Raw genomic sequence first — 18,835 nt, 5'->3', positions numbered from 1 at the left:
TAGCCCCCCTCGCCCTCTTTTGCCTCCCTAAATATAGTAAAATCTTACTTGTATTCAAGTCTGCAGCTGCAGGCTCTGCCTCTGAACTGACACTGTCTGCTGACATCATCAGAAGTGGTTGTCTGAGCAAATGACATTGCTTCCCCATAGGATTGACTGAGACTGTCAACTAGGCAACATCTCCTCATAAAGAAAAATTTATTCAATGCATCTTTATGAGGAAAGTTCAGTGTCTGCATGCAGAGGGTGGAGACACTGAATGGCAGTGCTGCACACTAGGCAGTGCTTTCCCAGGAAGCACCTCTAGCAGCCATCTAAGGAGTGGCCATTGGAGTTATGTTCTCTGAAAAGACAGTGTTTACTGCAAAAAGCCTGAAGGGAAGGATTCTACTTACCAGAACAAATACAAAACGCTGTAGTTGTTCTGGTGACTATAGTGTCCCTTTAAGTTTGGAAGCTTAAGATAGATGCATGGGAACAAGACTTGTGTGGACAGGCTGACAATAAAATTAGTTTAGATAATGCAGACTTTTGTCTCTCTAACATTGTGGCATGTCCCCTTTCTTCTACACTCACTACATACACCTTTTCTCTGTCCCAGACTTTATACCAGGAGCTTCTGCCTGCTAGTAAGAAGGTAAGGAGACAAGTGGACATGTGAGTGCTAGGGGACAGTCCATAGAAAGCATGGAGCGAACACATCATTAGACGCATTTATGTAAAGCTCAGAGCTCAGGGTGCTGCCTGCATTGTATGCCCTTAGTTGGACAGCATGCATGATTGGTGGGCAGCCGGACATGCATTCATGCCAGGCTGTCCTTCCAATTCTTTGGACAGACATGTCCCCTTTTTGAGCATCTTCGCCCCTTTTGGCAGTTCTGGCCATGTGATTCGCATGCCAGTGGCACACCCTTTTACCCCGCCCATTGACTTCCTGCTTCACTGGACACTGCTGTTAGGGGGTATGGATTTACTTGAAAGATGAAAGCATAAATTAGAGAGAGATTAGCATAGAATGTGTTTTCGTATAGCTGCATCTTTTGAGTTTCCCTCCAATACCATCTCTATCAGATATATGATGCTTGGGAGGTATGATTGTTTTAGTGTTTTTGGTCGATAAGATTCTGTAAATAGGCCCATCATAATTGTCAGCACCAGGCCCAGTGTGCTCTTAATCTGGCCCTGGCGGCTTGGAGTGGGTGAAGGCCTCCCAGCCCAAGATGGCGGCAGCAGGACGGCGCGCTTGAGGAGTCCAGTCCAGCTTCTCTTCCGGTGAGGCAGGAAGTGACGTCAGAGCAGGAAGAAGGACGTCAGGTGAGGCGACACAGGGCGCGTACGTGACGGCGCAATGGAGTGTGCTGACATCACAGGCCCCACCATCTTTGAATAGGGCACAGCAGCCCGGAGAGCCAGGGAGCCTGGAGGCTCACCTGGAACAGGATGCAGGACCGGAGGAAGATGGCAGCTGGGTGAGCGGTCGGCTTTGGGAGGAGGTAGGACCAGAGGAAGATGGGAACCGGGTGAGCGGTTGGCTGTGGAAGGCAAGTGGAGGCGGCCTGAGCAGCGGAGGCGGAAGATGGCGACCTATGGCGGGGTCGGCTTCTGGATGGCGGAGGACTCAGGTTCTGGACAAGGAGGCCAGGAGGACCAGGAGGAGCAGTCTGCCTGTGTCTGGTGAGTCAGCCAGCACAGGGGCTTGAGGTAGTTTGGGTGTCAGGCAGGGAGTGCCTAGGGAATCACAGGATGAGGTGTTGTGCTTGCTGAGGGCATTAGTGGCTAAGTTTCCAGGGGATGCGCCGGGGGGTAGTGAGGCGCCAGCGACAGGGTGTGCGCAAGCAGCGCAGCAGGGCGTGTTCCACCCCAGCATCCCGGGGTGCGAATTGGCTCCCTTGGGCAAGTATGTAGATTTGTTATCACTGGTTCTTCCAGTGGATAGGCCTCGTAGGGGTGAGCCAGGGGAAGGGGAGAAGAGCAAGCAGATCCCACGTACGTTTGGGAACTGATTGCAGGCCTTTAATGTGCTTGTGAGTATTCTTTCCTGTCGTTTCACGGATAGGGCCCCTGCGTTGTTCAGGTACTTAGATCTCATTGGGGTGCTTACAAAAATTATGGGGGTCAATGCTGGTTCCGATTTGACCAGCAGTTTAGGCAGAAGATGGCAGCGTGTCTGTGGTTGGATTTTGGGATGCAGGATGGCAGCCTTTGGCTGCTCCTGATGACCCCTAGTCGGCCGTCGCCCTTTCAGGAAGTAGCCAGCGGACACACTGGTGTGCCGGCTGGGCCCAAAAGCGGGGTTTGTTGACTCTTTAACAAGAGCCACTGCAGGTGGTATATTTCCTGCAGGTTTAGATATGAGTTCTCACACTGCTGAGGAGCTCACCCAGTGGCGCACTGCTTAAAAAAAAAAAAAAACAGGAGCTTCCAAAAGGGGAAGCAGCAAAAGGCATGGACTCCGGTGAGTGTGGTAAGGATGGCGCCATGGCTCGTGCAGTACAGTAGGCGGCGTGAGGCGTTGATTCTGGAGGACTGATTTTTGGTGGGGTTTTCGATTCCTTTTGTTCTTTCGTTGGAGCTGCGTTTTGCTCACAATTTGCGTTCGGTTTGGGGTAGGGAAGTGATGTTGCGGGAAAAACTGGAAAAAAAGGTTCGCTTGGGGAGGATGGTGGGGCAGTTTACCTTCTCCCCGTGTGATAACCTTTGAGTGTCGCCATTGGGTTTGGTCACCAAGAAGGAGGAGGGGGTCTATCGCATGATTCAACACTTGTCTTATCCTGCAGGTGAGTCTGTTAATGACGGGATAGATTCAGCCGGGTGCGCTACGCGTCATTTGACAGGGCGCTGGAGTTGGTCCGGGAGACAGGGACTGGGGCCTTGTTAGCGAAGTCAGATATTGAATCGGCGTTCCCATTGTTGCCTGTGCATTCAGGGTGCTATCACCTCCTGGGTTGCCATTTTGAAGGGTGGTTTTATTACGACATGTGCCATCTCCTGTTCGTATTTTGAGACATTTGCCTCCTTTCTGGAGTGGGTGGTGGTGCGGGATTCCAATCGGGTTACCCATTACCTGGATGACTTTTTGTTTGTTGGAGCATGGGGCGGGCAGATTTGTGCGGAGCTCCTGCAGGTTTTCCAGGAGGTCACGGCGGATTTTGGCATTCCGGTAGCGGAGAAGAGGATGGAGGGTCCGGCGGAGGTTCTTTCGTTCCTTGGGGTGGAAATTAATTCTGCCAGGATGATTTTTTGGTTGCCGGATGAGAAGGTCTCTGTCCTGCTGCGGTGGGTTGATCTGGTGAAAGGGGAAAAAATGGTGCAATTGAGGCAGCTTCAGGTCTTGCTGGGTCACCTGGCATTTGCGTTTTGGGTGCTACCCATGGGTCGAGCTTTCTGTCGATGGTTATCCTTGGCGACGGTGGGGATTCGGGTACCGTTTCCTTCCTGGAGCTGTACAATGGTAGGTCATGCTGGCTGCGAACGACAGTGGTTAACTCGGCATTGGAACTCTTCACAGATGCATCAGGATCTATTGGCTTTGGGGCATACTTTAAGGGTCAGTGGTGTGCAGGGGCTTGGCCGGAGGCTTGGAAGGGTGGGGATCTCATGTGGTACCTTATGTTTCTGGAACTCTTCCAAATTGTGGTGTCAGGACTTGAGGGATATAACGGTAAATTTTTACACTGACAACATGAGTGTTGTCCACATGATTAATCGTTCCTCTTCTGCATTACCACTGGCATTGGCATTGCTGCAGCTCTTGATCCTGCTGCCTTTACAGTATAATGTGTGGGTTAGGGTGTATCATGTGCCCGGGGTGGAAAATGTCATCGATGATGCACTTTCTCGGTTCCAGTGGCAGCGTTTCCGAGAGGCGGATCGGGAGGGGCAACCTTGCCTGAAGTCTTTATGGGAGCTCAGTTCGGAGGATTGATGGGTTTGGTGTTGGAGTCGTTGTCGGCGTCATCGTGGAAAACGTACTGGGTGGTCTGGGCCAAATGGCTGCGGTTCGTGACTGGGGACAGGAGCCTGGCGTCGGACACTGGGTACTTCAAGGTAACCCTTCTGTTCTTTAATAGTTTACTGGAGGGGGTCGGTCCTCTGCCGCGGCAGAGAAGGCTCTGGCCGCTCTGTCGTTTTTGTTTAGATTCCCCGGTTGGCGGTTGTACTGAGGGGATTGCGCACTAGGAGAGTTCCAGATCGGCGAAGGCAGATTTCAGTTCAGTTGCTCTGAGAATTGTTGGGGGTGTTGCGGCGAGTGTGCAGTTCGGAATATGAGGTTTTATTGTTTAGAGTGGCGTTTTTGTTTTGTTTCTTTTGGACGTTTCGGAAAGGGGAGTTGGTGGCTGCCAGCCGACGGACGGGGACTCCACTGCTGTTGGCTGACGTACGATGGTCGGATGGGTTTATGGATATACAAATCTGTAAATCTAAGATGGATCAAACGGGAGTGGGTGCGTGGGTTCGGATTGGTATAGCGGGCGTGGAGTTTTGCCCAGTGTGTTTGTTTCGTCGCTTCTTGGAGGTCCGGGATCATTGGGATGGGTCTCTGTGACGCGGTATCAGTTCTCCAAGGTGTTGAGGGAGTCGTTGGTCGCTAGTGGGAGGAGTCCGGCAGGTTACTCGGCCCATTCCTTCCGTATCAGTGCATCCACTCAGGCTAGCATGCTGGCATCGGTGAAGAGGTTGGGTAGGTGGAGTTCTGGTAGGTTTCAATTGTATGTCCGGCCTCATCTGTTATAGTGCATTGATAGTGGGGGATGGAGGCGGGTGTGGTTGTTTCCGGTTCTTATTTGTTCTTTTAGGTCCTCCTACCCGTTACGTATGGATATTAGGGCACTCATACGTCTACTGGGCGGCAAGGTGGGCTGAGGAGCACCCTTCTAGCCATACCTTGCGGTTTTCCTACGACACGGCTCGTGTTCGGTGGAGGGGTATTTGGAGTTTGTCCAGAGTGCCATTTCCTCAGCAGGTTCGTCCCCGTGGCTATTATACTGGTTATTCACGCAGGGGGCAATGATGGGTAATGATTCACTCGATAAAGGACAATGTTGCCCGGTGTATGGCATTCGGAACAGTGGTGTGGTCAGAGGTGGTTCCCAGGCCATGTTGGCAGCGCCTGCCTCATGCAAAAGGGCTCGAGTGCAGTAGGCGGAAACTCAACATGACCATTGCTAGGTTTGTTCTGGCGGCTTGGGAGTATCATGGTCAGGCATGTCAAATTGAAGGGTAACAACAGCAACTTGATGTGGAAGGATGGGGTCCACCTAAATCTGATAGGTCTGAATTTTTTTTAATGTCCGGCTGCAAGTGGAGATTGAGTGGGCACTGACGGCAGGGGGCACGATGCCAGGGGAGGGGGGAAGGAGGCAGACATCGCAGTGGCAGGATACCTGGCCAGCGCATGTGAAGGCAAGTACCGATTCGTATTGGGGGGTCGCAGCCTGCTTGGGCTGAAGGCAGAAGGCAGGCTGTTTCGTAGTCTGAGAACTGAAATGGATATCTGTCTGGTGGTATAATCACCCCCATCAGCTGACAGTTGCAACTTAATGCTGCTTCAAAGTTAATAAAGCTGTGGCCGTTGCCCTTACCCCCTATACAGGTTTCTGTGTAATTATTGGGCAGCGGGAAGGTTTACATGGGTCAGCAGTCAAGCATTTTATTTCTTTAATTAAACCTGGACTTATAGTTTTGTACGCTGCACACAAACTGCCCTAGAACTATACGGCACTATTTACATTTTTTTTTTCTTTTGTAGTTTGCACCAGTTAAAAATCAAATTTGAATACGGTTAATCGCGTAACTCAGATGGCTGATGCTGTTTCCACATATATCTGTTAACTACATTTCCCATTAATGCTAAATTCTGGATAAAATACTGAATTGGTGACTTTGCCCTAAAATAGCCGATTTGAATTTTTTTTTCGATATTAGACTAAATGTTGCAATTCAGATTTTTAATTTACTACAGTTCCGTGCATAGCAAATAAAACAAAACACACGGTTAGATATGGGCGCATGCATTGTCTGGAATTCAAAGTGAACTTTGACAAACGTAACATATTAAGATATTTAAAAACTTAAAATACTGCAGATTTGGATCCATTTTCCCTGTTTGGCTATTTTTGCCTAAAATTAGACATTTTCAGAATCTATTGAAAATCTGCTATAAACATGTCCAAAAGGCGCTATACACTGAATAGTGGCTAGTGACAACCAATTGTCAAATTTAGGTCAAAAAAGGCAAATTCAAGATTTTTTTTTCTTTTTTTTAGCTCTGCTGTTTTGTACAGAACTTTGGGAAGTGGATTCTGATTAATAAATAAAGCCCATAGTTATATACCTAGGAAGGTGAGAGCGATTGCTGCAACAAGGGACTAGACACCCCAGGAGGTGTTTGTCACTGAATGCCTAGACCGACCAGATCTGCAGATTTATGGGCACCATGCCTCCTGTGTCGACCGACAGGGTAATGCTGGCATGATTGTAGCATATGTTTAAAAAATGAATAAAAAAATTGTAGTGTAGAATATATTAGCATTTTTAGTTCTTGTTAATTAATGTGCCTTTCTCCCGTATAAGATGCTGTGTTCCTAACAGTATGGGTAACGGACAGCAGCCTGATATGCAGCGCTTAGTGGAGAAGCACTTGCCTAAGCTAACGGACAAAACAGAAACCATTGGGATGTGGATACTAGAATGTGACATTGTTAATCTATGCCACAGTTTGTTTTTCATAAAAGGGCGTTCTTAATGAACCAGTCATCCAACAGGAGGAGGAGAGGGTAATGGAACACTCAGAATGCTCCCTTTCATGCAGCAAAATGCCACAAGATAGCAGTCACCTGGGCCGGACGGGGACAAAAATTCAGCCCGGGCAATTAAAGGCAGAGCAGCCCACTAGGAGGGGTGGGGTCAGAAAGGGGGCGTGTAGTGTCACCACCATTGACGCACACCGGCCCTCCTCCACCAAATTACTGTTTGTGGGGTACTACGTGTGGCTAGGGGCTGTGGTGTGTGTGTTTCTGGGTTGTAAAGTATGTGTGTGTGTGTGTGTGTGTGTGTTTCTGGGTTGTAAAGTGTGTGTGTGTGTGGGCCTAGGGGATGTAGTGTGTGCATGTAAGGGCTGTACTGTGTGTTTGTGAGTATCTAGGGGCTCAAGTGTGTGTATGCATATAAGGGCTGTAGAGCACATGTGTATAGGTGCGGTAATGTATGCATAGGTGGTGTAATGTGTACAGGGCATGTAGAATGTGTGTTTATAGGGGATATAGATAAGTGTGTGTGCATGCAGGGGGTGTAATGTGTGTGTTTATAGGGGTATAAAGTATGTGAGTGCAGGAAGTGTAGTGTATGGGGGTATAGAGTGTGTTTACTGTGTGTACTGTAGGTAGTGCCAGAGGTATAGTGTGTCTGAAAGGGGTATAGAGTGTGTGTAGTGTGTTTGTGTGAGTGCATGGGGTATAGTGTGCATACAGGGGTATAGAATGTCTGTAGTGTGTTTGTGTGTAAGTGCAGAGGGTGTAGTATTTATAGAGGGGTATAGAGTCTGTGCAATGTGTTTGTGTGTAAGTGCATAAGGTGTAATGTGTATATAGGGGTATATACATTTTGTTTTTTTAGTGCAGGGGGTGCAGTGTGTTTGTGAGTTAATGCAGGGAGTGCAGTGGGTGCAGTGTGTGTATATATAATGGTTGGATATAGGCATAAATTATTAATGTAATAATTAAACAAAAAATAAATAAATCACACTGGTTTTTCAGAGCGTTGCCGTGGGTAACCATGGCAACACTCTGATAATCTTGGAGCTCGCGAGAGGGAGAGAAGCAAGCTGCTCGGCATGCATGGGGGGTGTGCGGCTCACTCCCCAATCTGCCCTCTGGCCCATGATGGGACAGAACTCCATCTTGGGGCCGGTGCTGCCCTGCATGGGCCGGCAGGGGAGGTCTCTTGATCTTTCCTGCCGGCCTCTGCCCATGGCCATCGCAGCCAACCAGGCATTGCCCGGTTTGCTCGATGGCCAGTCCGGACCTGGCAGTCACAGATAGCTCTTTACCTATATTATCTTTTAGCTGGGATATCCATCTGCAGGTATGAGAAAAGCAGATTCCTAAGGGTTAGGTGTAGGATTATGGTTAGTGTTAGGATAAGGTAAGGATTGCTGTTTTAGGGTTAGGGATAGTGTAGTGTCAGTGTAAACATAGTGTTAGAGGTAGGGTTGGTATAGAGTTGGAGGAGTTGGTTTAGGGAAGGGGTAGTCAACGTGGTCCCTACCGCCCACTAGTGGGCGATTTGGGATTTCGGGTGGGCGGTGGTGGGTTCTGCAGAAAACGCCTGGTGGGCCTCGATGGCCGTGGACCAAGAAAGGCAGGGGAGATCCAAACCTGGTGGCCAGATGCAAACCTGGTGGCCAACTACAAGAATTGTCTGACCTCTGTGATTGCCAACAAGGGTTTTGCCACCAAGTACGAAGTCGAAGGGGTCAAATACTTATTTCACTCATTGACATGCAAATCAATTTATAACTTTGTTGTTATTTTTTATTATAAAATTGTTGACTGATAGTGATGTCCCGAACAGTTCGCCAGGAACCGTTCGCCGGCGAACATAGCGTGTTCTCAGTTGCGAACACGCGCGATGTGCGGTCCGCCCCTTATTCGTCATCATTGAGTAAACTTTGACCCTGTACCTCACAGTCAGCAGATACATTCCAGCCAATCACCAGCAGACCCTCCCTCCCAGACCCTCCCACCTCCATGACGAATAGCGGCGGACCTATTCGCGGCTATGTTCGCTGGCGAACGGTTCCCGGCAAACTGTTCGGGACATCACTATTGACTGATCAATATTTTGTCAGTGGGCAATACTTTTTTCCCCTCACTGTAGGAGGACAGGAGAGTCAGCCTGCAGCCGGAGTAGCAGCTGGCTAAAGTGAACATGCCCCCACTGGACCACCAGGGCTTGCTGCATTATGTCCCCCCTCCCTGGTAAAAGGTACAAAGAAGGGAGGAGGAGACATTCAGATTTTCACATCTCACCCACCTACACACAGCATAGACCCTATGCACCACACACAAACACAGACTGCCCCCCCTTACACACACAGACTGCCCCCCCTTACACACACACACTGCCCCCCCTTACACACACACACTGCCCCCTGACACACTGCCTGCACACACACACACACACACACACACACACACTACACTGCTCACACACACACACACACTACACTGCTCACACACACACCCTACACTGCTCACACACACACCCTCCTTTCTAAAAAAATATTTAAAATCGCACTTGCGCTATAATATTAGTTACAGTGGCACAGGTGGGTGGTAAGGACATTTTTACCATCAACAAAGATACAAAAGTGGGCAGTAGGTATTAAAAGGTTGACTACCCTGGTATGAAGTTAACCCTCCCAACCGAACATTAATTTAGATTCTAGACAAAATAGTAATTTAACAATCAAGACTGATACATGAATTTTGAGAGTTTTTTTTTTCTTTAGTTGCACTTCATGTGTACAAATTATTATCAGCAGAAATATGAAAATACAGGTTTTGTTTTCCATTTTCCCCCATTTCTAACATCTTATTCACACTTAATGTTGTTTTATGTATACATAATGTATTAAAGAAAGCCATTTCTGTCCTTTAAAAACAATATATTAATTATGAGTGTACTTTAAGAGAAACCCTTAAATTAAGGTGGAACAAACAAATAGCACAAATTCTAGGTTTTGTTTTAGTTCAGAGCTTGGACAATTACCTTAAGGGGTTAAAGCATATAACATTTCATAAGTTAATTATTTAAGATAACTACCCTTGAAGGAGACTCAGATATCTTATTTAACAACATTTTGATGGTTTTGAATTCTAAATATTTCATTTTCTTTATCCAGAAATACAAGCAGGAAATAATAATGGCCTATTATATTTTGGTAAATGTGCAGTCTTTCCTAGAAGCAATGCTGGTTTAATTGGCTCTGTTAATAATAGCATCGTATAAGAAGCAGACATTTTGTTACAATACGCACTTTTCTCCCAATTGTTTATGGGCCGCTGTTTGTACAACATTTCAGAACTTAGTATAATAATACTTGAGATTTGAGAACTAGTATAACATAAACAATTAGTGTCCTTGTTAATTAAAGGGACACTATAGTCACCAAAACAACTTTAGCTTAATAAAGTAGTTTTGGTGTACAGATCATGCCCCTGCAGGCTTACTGCTCATTTCTCTGCCATTCACGAGTTAAATCACTTTGTTTATGCAATCCTAGTCACACCTACCTGCATGTGAATTACACGGCCTACTTAAAAACGTCTTGTAAAACACTTCTTTTATTGCATATTCTGATTAATTTAGATTTTTTTTTTTATATCTCCTGCTCTGACAACAGCCTCCTGTCTTTGATTAAAGTTGTATTTAAAGAGAAGGAGATACAAACTTCTGAAGCAAGTTAATATCTGATTGAAAATTAAACCATTTGTTGCTGTCAGTCACAGCCAGGGGAGGTGTGGCTGTGGCTGGATGGACAGAAACAAAAGTGATTTAACTCCTAAATGGCAGAGAATCGAGCAGTGAAACTTTAGAGACATGATCTATACGCCCAAACGGCTTCATTAAGCTCAGCTTGTTTTGGTGACTAGAGTGTCCCTTTAAGTGGCATTCAAGTCACCCACAATGTAGCCTGGTAAAAATGCACTTTCTACAGGTCTCTGCACATTTCTGTTAAAAGCAAACTAGCCCTGATTATTTTAAGGTATAATTTTGCCTTTAAAGAATAAATTACATTCTATCTCTGCACCGTAGTCCTTGGTTTTTTGGGGCACCTAAGGCCCACTTACCCGTCCCTTCTTGCATCTTCCTCTTCTCTCGTCTGCAGTTCTTGATCACATCTGGACTCCAGTGAGCAAAGTCCTTGACTCCCGCTGCAGATAAAAATACATATAAATTCTCACAGCTGGCGCTCTGATTCACCTTGAATCAGAAAACCAACGTGGAGCTCCAGGCTTCACATGGAAAGTGAAAAATGAGTAACACTAACACCAGACACATCAGCTCTGTGCTTGTACCGGAACATTCACGGATGTCACAAAACAGCAAATACACCACAGACTCTTAGTTAAAGTGACAGCAGCAGAATAATCATCAATGAATTGTATCGTCTGTGCCAATTGCCTGCCAAGCCCTTGCACCGAGTAGCATCTAGAATTAAATATGCCCATTCAATGAATTGCGTGTTATCGTAACAATTTGTTTAGGTCAGGAATTAAATTAGTGACATGTTCTCAAGCTGCTTAGACATGTATCAGTTTTAAAAGGACTCTATAGTCGCATGAACAACTACAGCTAAATGTGCATATAGTCAGGCATTTTAATGTAAACAACACTGCCTTTTAAGAGAAAAGGCAGTGTTTGCATTGCTCCCTAGGGACACCTCTAGTGGCAGTCAATCAGACGGGCACTAGATGTGCTTCCTGGTTCCTGGGTCAGTGCTACGCAATGTGGACTTGGAAACGATTTGAGGGCGCAAATAAGAGTCTTGCCTCTGGAGCAACTCATGACCTCGCTACGCTTCTGACGACACATGAAAGAAGCAGAAGACATGCAATATGATTGGCCTGGTTTCTACCTCCAAGCTAGTTGAGAATCAATGTATCTATGTCACAGAAATACTGCGCAGAAATAAACTATTATTAAAGGGACATTATAGTCACCTGAACAACTTTAGCTTAATGAAGCAGTTTTGGTGTATAGAACATGCCCCTGCAGCCTCACTGCTCAATCCTCTGCCATTTAGGCGTTAAATCCCTTTGTTTATGAACCCTAGTCACACCTCCCTGCATGTGACTTGCACAGCCTTCCATAAACACTTCCTGTAAACAGAGCCCTATTTAGGCTTTCTTTGTTGCAAGTTCTGTTTAATTAAGAATTTCTTATCCCCTGCTATGTTAATAGCTTGCTAGACCCTGCAAGAGCCTCCTGTATGTGATTAAAGTTCAATTTAGAGATTGAGATACAATTATTTAAGGTAAATTACATCTGTTTGAAAGTGAAACCAGTTTTTTTTTTCATGAGGGCTCTGTCAATCATAGCCAGGGGAGGTGTGGCTAGGGCTGCATAAACAGAAACAAAGTGATTTAACTCCTAAATTACAGTGAATTGAGCAGTGAAATTACAGGGGAATGATCTATACACTAAAACTGCTTTATTTAGCTATAGTAATTTATGTGACTATAGTGTTCCTTTAAGGAGAAGACCTGCTCTAGACAAGGGCAAGAATATTTGACGGAGGTCATGGAATGTGTCATGTGTGTATGGCTATTTCTTGTATATGTTGTACCAGCCTTGAGGTTATCTAGTTTAAAATGTAAATAACCCATAGTTATTGGAAGTTTGTTGGAATGGTCTAAGCTTATTATTCAATAAACCAAGTATTGGGCTGCACTGACTATGGATTTCACTACTTTGGTCATACATGCAGGGTTAAGAGTAAAAAAAAAACAACAACATTTTGAGATTCTTCCCACCCCCATAGGACTTACCATTTTTACTCATTTGCACAACTAGTTAAGTGTTTAATGAATAAACACTAACATTTTAAATAACTATTGGTTTTGTTTAGCTATGTTTTGTTCTATAAATTCCATCACCCACCAACAAAGGGAACACAAAATACTATAAAACTCAATTAATTTAAACTTTAATTACAATTTTAACAACTAGAATAATCAAAAACAAAGGACAAAGAACAGGTGATGACAGAGAAGAGTTAACGGTGACCGGGTCACACATACAATGATATACACACTCACTCAGACTCTAGAACTGGGAAATGTTTCTCTTGGTTTGATAAATCAAAGGAAAGGACTTTACTAACGCACACAATGATTTATCAGTTTATGGATAAACTGGTGAAACTCTACAAACCGATTAGTAAGACGTAAGTTGCTTCTTCGGAGAATAATCTAAAAAGCTCATTACAAACCACAACTGCCTTCATCACCCACCCAAATTCCTCGACTTAACCTAGACAGTGAAATATTGACTCGGTCTACACATTGTCTGATACAGATTAAATATCAGCAATAAACTGTATAAACCCAAAAAGTATTACCCCAGTAATGCTAAACTAGATGCTAAACCCTTAGTTAATTATCCACCAGATGCAAATTCGAACTCAAAACAGTGCTCTCGTAATTCTAGTGTCCAACCTATTTAGACAGGGTGTCTTGTTAATGAAGGACAGATCTGTAGTATAGAAACATAGAAACATAGAATGTGACGGCAGATAAGAACCATTCGGCCCATCTAGTCTGCCCAGTTTTCTAAATACTTTCATTAGTGTGGGCTTATCTTATAGTTAGGATAGCCTTATGCCTATCCCACGCATGCTTAAACTCCTTTACTGTGTTAACCTCTACCACTTCAGCAGGAAGGCTATTCCATGCATCCACTACCCTCTCAGTAAAGTAATACTTCCTGATATTATTTTTAAACCTTTGTCCCTCTAATTTAAGACTATGTCCTCTTGTTGTGGTAGTTTTTCTTCTTTTAAATATAGTCTCCTCCTTTACTGTGTTGATTCCCTTTATGTATTTAAATGTTTCTATCATATCCCCCCTGTCTCGTCTTTCCTCCAAGCTATACATGTTAAGATCCTTTAACCTTTCCTGGTAAGTTTTATCCTGCAATCCATGAACCAGTTTAGTAGCCCTTCTTTGAACTCTCTCTAAGGTATCAATATCCTTTTGAAGATAGGGTCTCCAGTACTGTGTACAGTACTCCAAGTGAGGTCTCACCAGTGTTCTGTACAATGGCATGAGCACTTCCCTCTTTCTACTGCTAATACCTCTCCCTATACAACCAAGCATTCTGCTAGCATTTCCTGCTGCTCTATTACATTGTCTGCCTACCTTTAAGTCATCAGAAATAATCACCCCTAAATCCCTTTCCTCAGATGTTGAGGTTAGGACTCTATCAAATATTCTGTACTCTGCCCTTGGGTTTTTACGTCCAAGATGCATTATCTTGCACTTATCCACATTAAATGTCAGTTGCCACAACTCTGACCATTTTTCTAGTTTACCTAAATCATTTTCCATTTGGCTTATCCCTCCTGGAACATCAACCCTGTTACATATCTTAGTATCATCCGCAAAAAGACACACCTTACCATCAAGACCTTCTGCAATATCACTAATAAAAATATTAAAGAGAATGGGTCCAAGTACAGATCCCTGAGGTACCCCACTGGTGACAAGCCCAAGCTTCGAATATACTCCATTGACTACAACCCTCTGTTGCCTGTCACTCAGCCACTGCCTTACCCATTCAACAATATTGGAATCCAAACTCAAAGATTGTAGTTTATTGATAAGCCTTCTATGTGCAACAGTGTCAAAAGCCTTACTGAAATCTAGGTAAGCAATGTCTACTGCACCACCCTGATCTATAATTTTAGTTATCCAATCAAAAAAATCAATAAGATTAGTTTGGCATGATCTCCCTGAAGTAAACCCATGTTGTCTCTGATCTTGAAATCCATGTGTTTTTAGATGTTCAACAATCCTATCCTTTAACATGGTTTCCATCACTTTCCCCACTACTGAAGTAAGGCTTACTGGCCTATAGTTGCCCGACTCCTCCCTATTACCTTTCTTGTGAATGGGCACAACATTCGCTAACTTCCAATCTTCTGGGACTACTCCTGTTATCAATGATTGGTTAAATAAATCTGTTAATGGTTTTGCTAGTACACCACTAAGCTCTTTTAATAGCTTTGGGTGTATTCCATCAGGTCCCATTGACTTATTTGTCTTTACTTTTGACAGTTGAAATAGAACCTCTTCCTCTGTAAACCCACGTGTAATAAATGACTCATTTATCCTTTTTCTTAACTGAGGTCCCTTTCCTTCATTTTCATCTGTAAATACCGAACAAAAATATTCATTGAGGCAGTCAGCTAGACCTTTATCCTCATCTACATACCTTCCTTCTTTTGTTTTTAATCTGACTAATCCTTGTTTTACTTTTCTTTTCTCATTTATATATCTAAAAAAAGTTTTGTCCCCCTTTTTTACTGACTGTGCTATTTTCTCTTCTGTGTGTGATTTGGAAGCTCTTATAACTTGTTTAGCCTCTTTCTGCCTAATCTTATAGGTCATTCTGTCTTCCTCACTCTGGGTTTTTTTATAATTACTAAATGCTAACTTTTTGTTTTTTACTATTTTGGCCACATCTAGTATGTTCAAACCCAACATGTGCACTGCCAGGGATGGTTAGATATCAAGTCCCATGCCAACCTACGTGTAGCTGGGTATAAACTCTGACATGCAGCGGCCATTTGCATTTTGATTGCCTAACACTTTGCGCACCGGATAAAGTTTAAAAAACTTCACTGACAGCCAAAGTGTTTAATAGTTTATTTTATGCTTTACGTCTGGTAGTAACACATTTTTCGTTGTTTTGTTTTTTTTTACGCATTGCAAGATACACATTTATTTAAATGTATATATGCCTCATTAATATTAATGTTTACTTTCAGGTCCCAATTTTTCTGACTTTAAAGGGACACTATAGTCACCTGAACAACTTTAGCTTAATGAAGCAGTTTTGGTGTATAGAACATGCCCCTGCAGCCTCACTGCTCAATGCTCTGCCATTTAGGAGTTAAATCCCTTTGTTTATGAACCCTAGTCACACCTCCCTGCATGTGACTTGCACAGCCTTCCATAAACACTTCCTGTAAAGAGAGCCCTATTTAGGCTTTCTTTATTGCAAGTTCTGTTTAATTCAGATTTTCTTATCCCCTGCTATGTTAATAGCTTGTTAGACCCTGCAATAGGCTCCTGTATGTGATTAAAGTTCAATTTAGAGATTGAGATACAATTATTTAAAGGACCACTCTAGTGCCAGGAAAACATACTCGTTTTCCTGGCACTAGAGTGCCCTGAGGGTGCCCCCACCCTCAGGGTCCCCCTCCCGCCCAGCTCTGGAAAGGGGAAAAGGGTTAAAACTTACCTTTTTCCAGCGCTGGGCGGAGAGCTCTCCTCCTCCTCTCCGCCTCCGTTCCGCCCCGTCGGCTGAATGCGCGCACGCGGCAAGAGCTGCGCGCGCATTCAGCCGGTCTCATAGGAAAGCATTTACAATGCTTTCCTATGGACGCTTGCGTGCTCTCACTGTGATTTTCACAGTGAGAATCACGCAAGCGCCTCTAGCGGCTGTCAATGAGACAGCCACTAGAGGCTTTGGGGGAAGGCTTAACCCATTAATAAACATAGCAGTTTCTCTGAAACTGCTATGTTTATAAAAAAATGGGTTAACCCTAGCTGGACCTGGCACCCAGACCACTTCATTAAGCTGAAGTGGTCTGGGTGTCTAGAGTGGTCCTTTAAGGTAAATTACATCTGTTTGAAAGTGAAACCAGTTTTTTTTTTTCATGCAGGCTCTGTCAATCATAGCCAGGGGAGGTGTGGCTAGGGCTGCATAAACAGAAACAAAGTGATTTAACTCCTAAATGACAGTGAATTGAGCAGTGAAATTGCAGGGGAATGATCTACACACTAAAACTGCTTTATTTAGCTCAAGTAATTTAGGTGACTATAGTGTTCCTTTAAAAGAGCAATGTATTTTTACACGCTCACACCTGTGACTTTCCTATCTGCGCCAAAAGATGTGCAAATGTTTCTCTCTTCCGTTGTGTGTTTGAAAACAGTACTGCAGAAAATCTTTCTATACATTTTTTTTTTTTTAAATAAACTAAGTGCATGCTGGTTATATAATTATGTTCTTGTAGACGATGCAATTTTTGGAGGGAGGCCAGTGAAAATATTAAAAGCAATATTCTTCTCTTCGCAGCGTCTATCTTGTAATTACTTGAGATAAGGCTGAATTCCTGGGAGCCTTAACCACTAAAACCTTCGTGGTCCCCTGGATGCAGGCTTTTGTTGGCTGATTTCCCCCGATGTACAAAACGCACAGCGCTACCTGTGATTTATAGCTCTAGCGGCAATCTGTTTATATCTCTCTCTGGACTCAATTCATTAGGATTTACTAGGTTTGTATTACAATAGGAAAGTCAATAGAAATCACATTAAACAAGACTCTACCTTATAGACCGGGGCACAGAATCAACATAAAGGATATGATGGAAGTCAGAAGTAATTGTTTAATTCGATTAGACCCATCCAAGTTGAGTTGAAGTATTTTGTATGGGCTAAATGACAGATTATGTGTGGTTTTAAGGGAAAATCTTCCTCTAAACACCGTTAATAGCAAGAATCTCATTAAATAAATAATTCCCTTGACAAGCGCAGACCGGAGGACCTCGGCAAACTATAAATTATTTGTTGCCCATATAGACTGCTATTACCCCTGCAGCTTTATTCTATGGCCCCAAGTAAACAGAGTTAGGGATATATTCACTAAACAGCTTTCCAGATCGGCCACTTTAGTGTACATATAGCAACTCTGGCATCACCTGTTTAATAAATAAAACTCTCAGATCTCAAGAAAGACAGAAGGTGATTGTACAATCCAGGCATTGCCCTGGTGGGTGATGGAGAAAACGCAACACTCCTTATTCGCTCTTAAAAGAAAAACCTCTTTAGTATATGTTAAAGACCATTTTGTTTTAAGCTGTTCTAGGACAAGCTTCGCCCCATAAGAAAAAGATTTTCCATATAATAGTGTGCCCATCCATCCCCTTGAAGTTTCGCCCATCGATGAACTGCGCTCCAGCTGCTCCCCCAATAAACTAGTCCAGCTGTGCCCATCTTTGTCCTGCTCCAATCCATATCCTATTTTAGCTGGTCCCATAGCTGCACCTGGCTCGCCCCTGCCCCAGCTGTGCACATCCTTCCCAATCTGTGCGACCCATGCCTTTCCATAGCCGCTCTGATCCATTTCGTGACCCAATCCCTCACCCATCACTGTTAAAACATTAATTTTTTTAATTTATTTTAAACGGACTCGGAGTTCATTATTAGTAATATAAGCTGAACAACGTGGATGCTGCCATGCAGGGTTCTGCCAGACACATCATGCTCGCAGTGCCAAAGGTGATATCAACAAGTGCTCTTTAATCAAATATAGGAGGAACTACACTTCAGTCTTAAGTGATCTTTTTGACACAGTCATCACATGGAAGCAAAGTTTCACATGTGGAGCAAATACTCGGGGACATTCCACTGGTTGCTCTAGCTGTTGGTGAAGCAAATGCCTTTCATACACAATGCCTGGTCAGTGGGGCATTGATGGGGAACCACCTGTAAAAGGTCTAGGTGTGTTATTAACAATGCGTCTCTGGGATAAACAGGCACACTCTCACTAGAAATACAGGGAGGGTCAGGGTGACGGTGATAGATGTAACAGATTAAACCAGATCCATGCAATTCCCACCGTTAGTCAGCAGAACTGGATTTAATATAAGTGATCATCACCATTACACGACTGGTAACCTGCACACTGACATGAGCACATAACTACAGGGTCCTTGAAGATGTCCAAACTCTTTCACGGGAACTGTTAATTCCCCTTTTAAATATACATAAAGAGTAATTCAGGAGCAAAGTTATACATGTAAATAATAAAATCAGCAGGAACCTTGTGTTTGAGTCCCTGACCACTGCTCCCCATAATTGCTCAATTGCCTATACAGAACTAAAAAACAAAATTATATCGGTGGGCGGCGGAGGTTTATTTTTATTTAAAAAAATCTCGAGAGGATCAAAAGGAAGTGGAAAATTACAGTCACACCGAATACACATCAATAGTTTTGGAAATTACTTCTGAGCCCACATCTGCAATCTGTGATCTCATTTTG

General features: G+C 44.0%; 1 protein-coding gene across 1 annotated transcript in view; it reads right to left on the bottom strand.

Moving 5' to 3' along the window:
• Positions 1–18,835, bottom strand: part of SHISA6 (shisa family member 6) — a 229,426-nt gene that overhangs the window by 108,213 nt on the left and 102,378 nt on the right. The window contains exon 6 of the mRNA XM_063456057.1: positions 10,854–10,937. Within this exon, the coding sequence (XP_063312127.1) occupies positions 10,854–10,937 (84 nt within the window). The remainder of the gene's footprint in view (positions 1–10,853; positions 10,938–18,835) is intronic.

This window comes from Pelobates fuscus, chromosome 5 (genome assembly GCF_036172605.1).
Source record: "Pelobates fuscus isolate aPelFus1 chromosome 5, aPelFus1.pri, whole genome shotgun sequence".
Classification (NCBI taxonomy): domain Eukaryota; kingdom Metazoa; phylum Chordata; class Amphibia; order Anura; family Pelobatidae; genus Pelobates; species Pelobates fuscus.
Note: the sequence above shows the minus strand (reverse complement) of the source record. Positions and strands in the feature narration are given on the sequence as shown.